The 3,070-nt window shown below is 32.2% G+C and overlaps 1 protein-coding gene across 1 annotated transcript; it reads left to right on the top strand.

Annotated features, from left to right (window-relative positions):
• The first annotated feature begins 518 nt into the window (after window positions 1-518).
• On the top strand, window positions 519-1,685 carry LOC107006643 (dehydration-responsive element-binding protein 3-like). The gene has a single exon (XM_015205158.2). The coding sequence runs from the start codon at window positions 731-733 to the stop codon at window positions 1,334-1,336; it is 606 nt and encodes a 201-aa protein (XP_015060644.1). The 5' UTR covers window positions 519-730; the 3' UTR covers window positions 1,337-1,685.
• The last annotated feature ends 1,385 nt before the right edge of the window (window positions 1,686-3,070 follow it).

The following is a 3,070-nucleotide window of genomic DNA, read 5'->3' on the forward strand; positions in this document are numbered from 1 at the left end:
ATATATATATATATATATATATATATATATATATATATATATATATATATTATCTAACTATACAATGTAATTCTTCGACGAAGGGATATTTTATCTAACAATTAATAATACCTTGTTTCATATACTCCTTCTGTTATTTGTCATGTTATATTTTTCTTAAAGTCAATTTGACTTATTTTTAAAGATAAATTAGATTATGTTAACTTGATATTTTTTTAAAAAAATATATACATTCAAAAATTATATGAAAAGTACTATAAATTGCAATTTTTTGCATATAAATATGTTGAAACTATACATCATAAAATATTGGTTAAAGTTTTTATAATATGACTCTAAAAAGGAAAACATAACAATTAATTATCAACAGAAAAAATATTTTTTATGCTAGTATTAATTATACACTCTATTCTATGTTAAAATTATATATTATTAATATTATAAATTTCTAAGTATTAATAGCGCAAGTGAATTCAAATACATGCAATAGTATGATTAAGGATCCAATTACGTCTCGATTATTTTATTTTACCTCTTTTAATTTTTTCGACGAAGAATATGCATCGGATCGGACCATCCTTTATGTTTCTCTTTCATTCTCGTTAGCATGGTAATTCGAATTACACTATTTTTTTCTCTCTTCATATATATATATTCCCTACTTTTTTGGCATTCGATAAAAACTTCTCTGAGCATCTGTGTAACTGTCCATTTCAATCACCATTAATTAATGGCGGAGCTTGTACAATCATCTTCCATATCCGTGTCAAAAACAGAGGAAAAGGAGAAACGAACAAGAGATGAAACTTACCCAGTATACAGAGGTGTTCGAATGCGAAGTTGGGGAAAATGGGTTTCTGAAATCAGACAACCGCGTAAGAAATCGCGAATTTGGTTGGGTACTTATCCAACACCTGAAATGGCTGCACGAGCTCATGACGTTGCTGCGCTTAGCATCAAAGGGAATTCAGCAATTCTCAATTTTCCTCAACTTGTTGAATCGTTGCCTCGTCCAGCGTCAATTTCACCTAGAGATGTTCAAGCTGCTGCTGCTAAAGCAGCTGCCATGGATGAACTAAATTCCTCTGTTTCTTCGACATTGAGACTCAGTGAATCGATGGAAACGGAAGATCAATTAGGTCAGATTATTGAATTGCCGAATTTGGAAGGGATTTTTGAATCGGAAGAGATGAAATTGAGTAACTCCGGTGATGGATGGGTTTACCCGCCGCCGTTTGGGGAATTTGACGGCGAACTTTTTGGGGATTTCTTTGAGCATACAGCCATTGGAGAGACTTTGATTCCAAGCAAATTCGACAAGATGAAATGGGCTTGATTATTGTAATCAAACACAATTGTGTTACCCTATTAGATTTATGTGCTCTGTTCATATTCATAATTCTTTCATCTTTTATTCTCCTATCTAAGATCGTGTTCTCACTAATCGTGTCTTCACTAAGTTATAGGTACGTTATATATGGCTAATCACCACTCACATACTTCTTCTACCTATCCTTGCACCATCGTAGCAAACCTCTCACACCTTCTGGTGCATGAGAACATGTCTTCTCCGCGAGTAGTGAAAGAGAGAAGTTTGGATTGGGTTTGATTGAATTCAATAACTTTTGCTCAGATGGTGTATTTGTATAAAGAAATTTATTAAATATGTACGAATATTAAGTTTAGAACTCATTTGAAATTATCCTTATAAAATTTGAAGCCTATAAAGTTAAAAGTCTGATTTCGCTTCAATCTTTTATGACTACACTTTTAAAATTAGCAAAATCTTTTTATACTTGTTATTATTATCAAATGGAGATCTAGCAATATTTATAATATAATTCATATAGTTGATTCTAACTTATTTAGAATTGTGACGTATAGTGATGTTTTTGTGGTTTGGCATTGTACAAAAATTTTGCACTGCCAAGTAATTAATACAACAGAATGGAAGGCCAGCCTCATCATATGCTGTCTTCTAATTAGTTTCTATAATCTTTGATTCAGCAACATGTTCCTTGCGTGCTATATATGTAGAGTGGTATGACAGCTCGTTAGAATTATGTAAATATTAATTATTTCATTTTTTATTTCGTATAAAATAATACATAAATTTTGTCATAATTCGAACCAGTTAATGTTTACATTTGATAGTTGGTTTAACATCTGAACAACTCTCAACGACTACACCGGTTAGTTTTATTGTAACCCCCCCCCACCCGTCCCCCGTCCCAAAAAGAATTCGAGTGAGTTTGACATTACATTACCATTTCAAGCAGCACATAGTAAATATCCAAATAAGTCCATAAGGTGATGAGACGTTTATGTGACCATGTGCAACTTAGTTCAACAAGAGGATATATGAAACTTAGTTGGTCAAATTATTGGAGAGATCATGCGTTAAACTCAAAGCAAAAATATTTTACAAAGTAACTTTTGATTGTGTTAGCTCAATAATTAATATCAGAGTCGATTGTTTAAAGAGATTAATATAAAGATACTAGAGTAATGACGTGAGGCTTGACTTGTTACTTTGTTCTTTCGAGATGCACAACAAACAAAAAACTTATGTTTGATAAGGTTTTCATAATCATAATTTTTCTGTTGATATATGGGTGATAGATAATTACTACTACATGAATACATAGGTAAGCCCATAAGGTGATGATCATATGAAAGTTAGTTATGTTTGAAAGGTTTGGTAATGAATTATGTGAAAACTTATTTTGAAGAGTAGGTTGATAAATATGCATCCGAAGTCTAACATTAATAATTAAAGCCACTCAAAAGTATTTTAAGTATGCTCCATAGCTATAGTTCGTTAATTATGATTCGTAGCTACATGTTACGGGGAGGAGAATGACGAGCGAGATTGGGAGATGGAGGAGAGAGGCGAGGGAGAGAGGGTAGAGAGGTGAATTGTATATGTATACCGACTAGATAATTGTATATATGTAACCGATATACATATGTATTGGTATATCTGGCGAGTGAAATTGGGAAAAGAGGAGAAAAACGAGCGAGAGAGGGCAATGATTTGTATAATTCACACCTCGTTTGTATAATTCGC

This window comes from Solanum pennellii, chromosome 12 (genome assembly GCF_001406875.1).
Source record: "Solanum pennellii chromosome 12, SPENNV200".
Classification (NCBI taxonomy): domain Eukaryota; kingdom Viridiplantae; phylum Streptophyta; class Magnoliopsida; order Solanales; family Solanaceae; genus Solanum; species Solanum pennellii.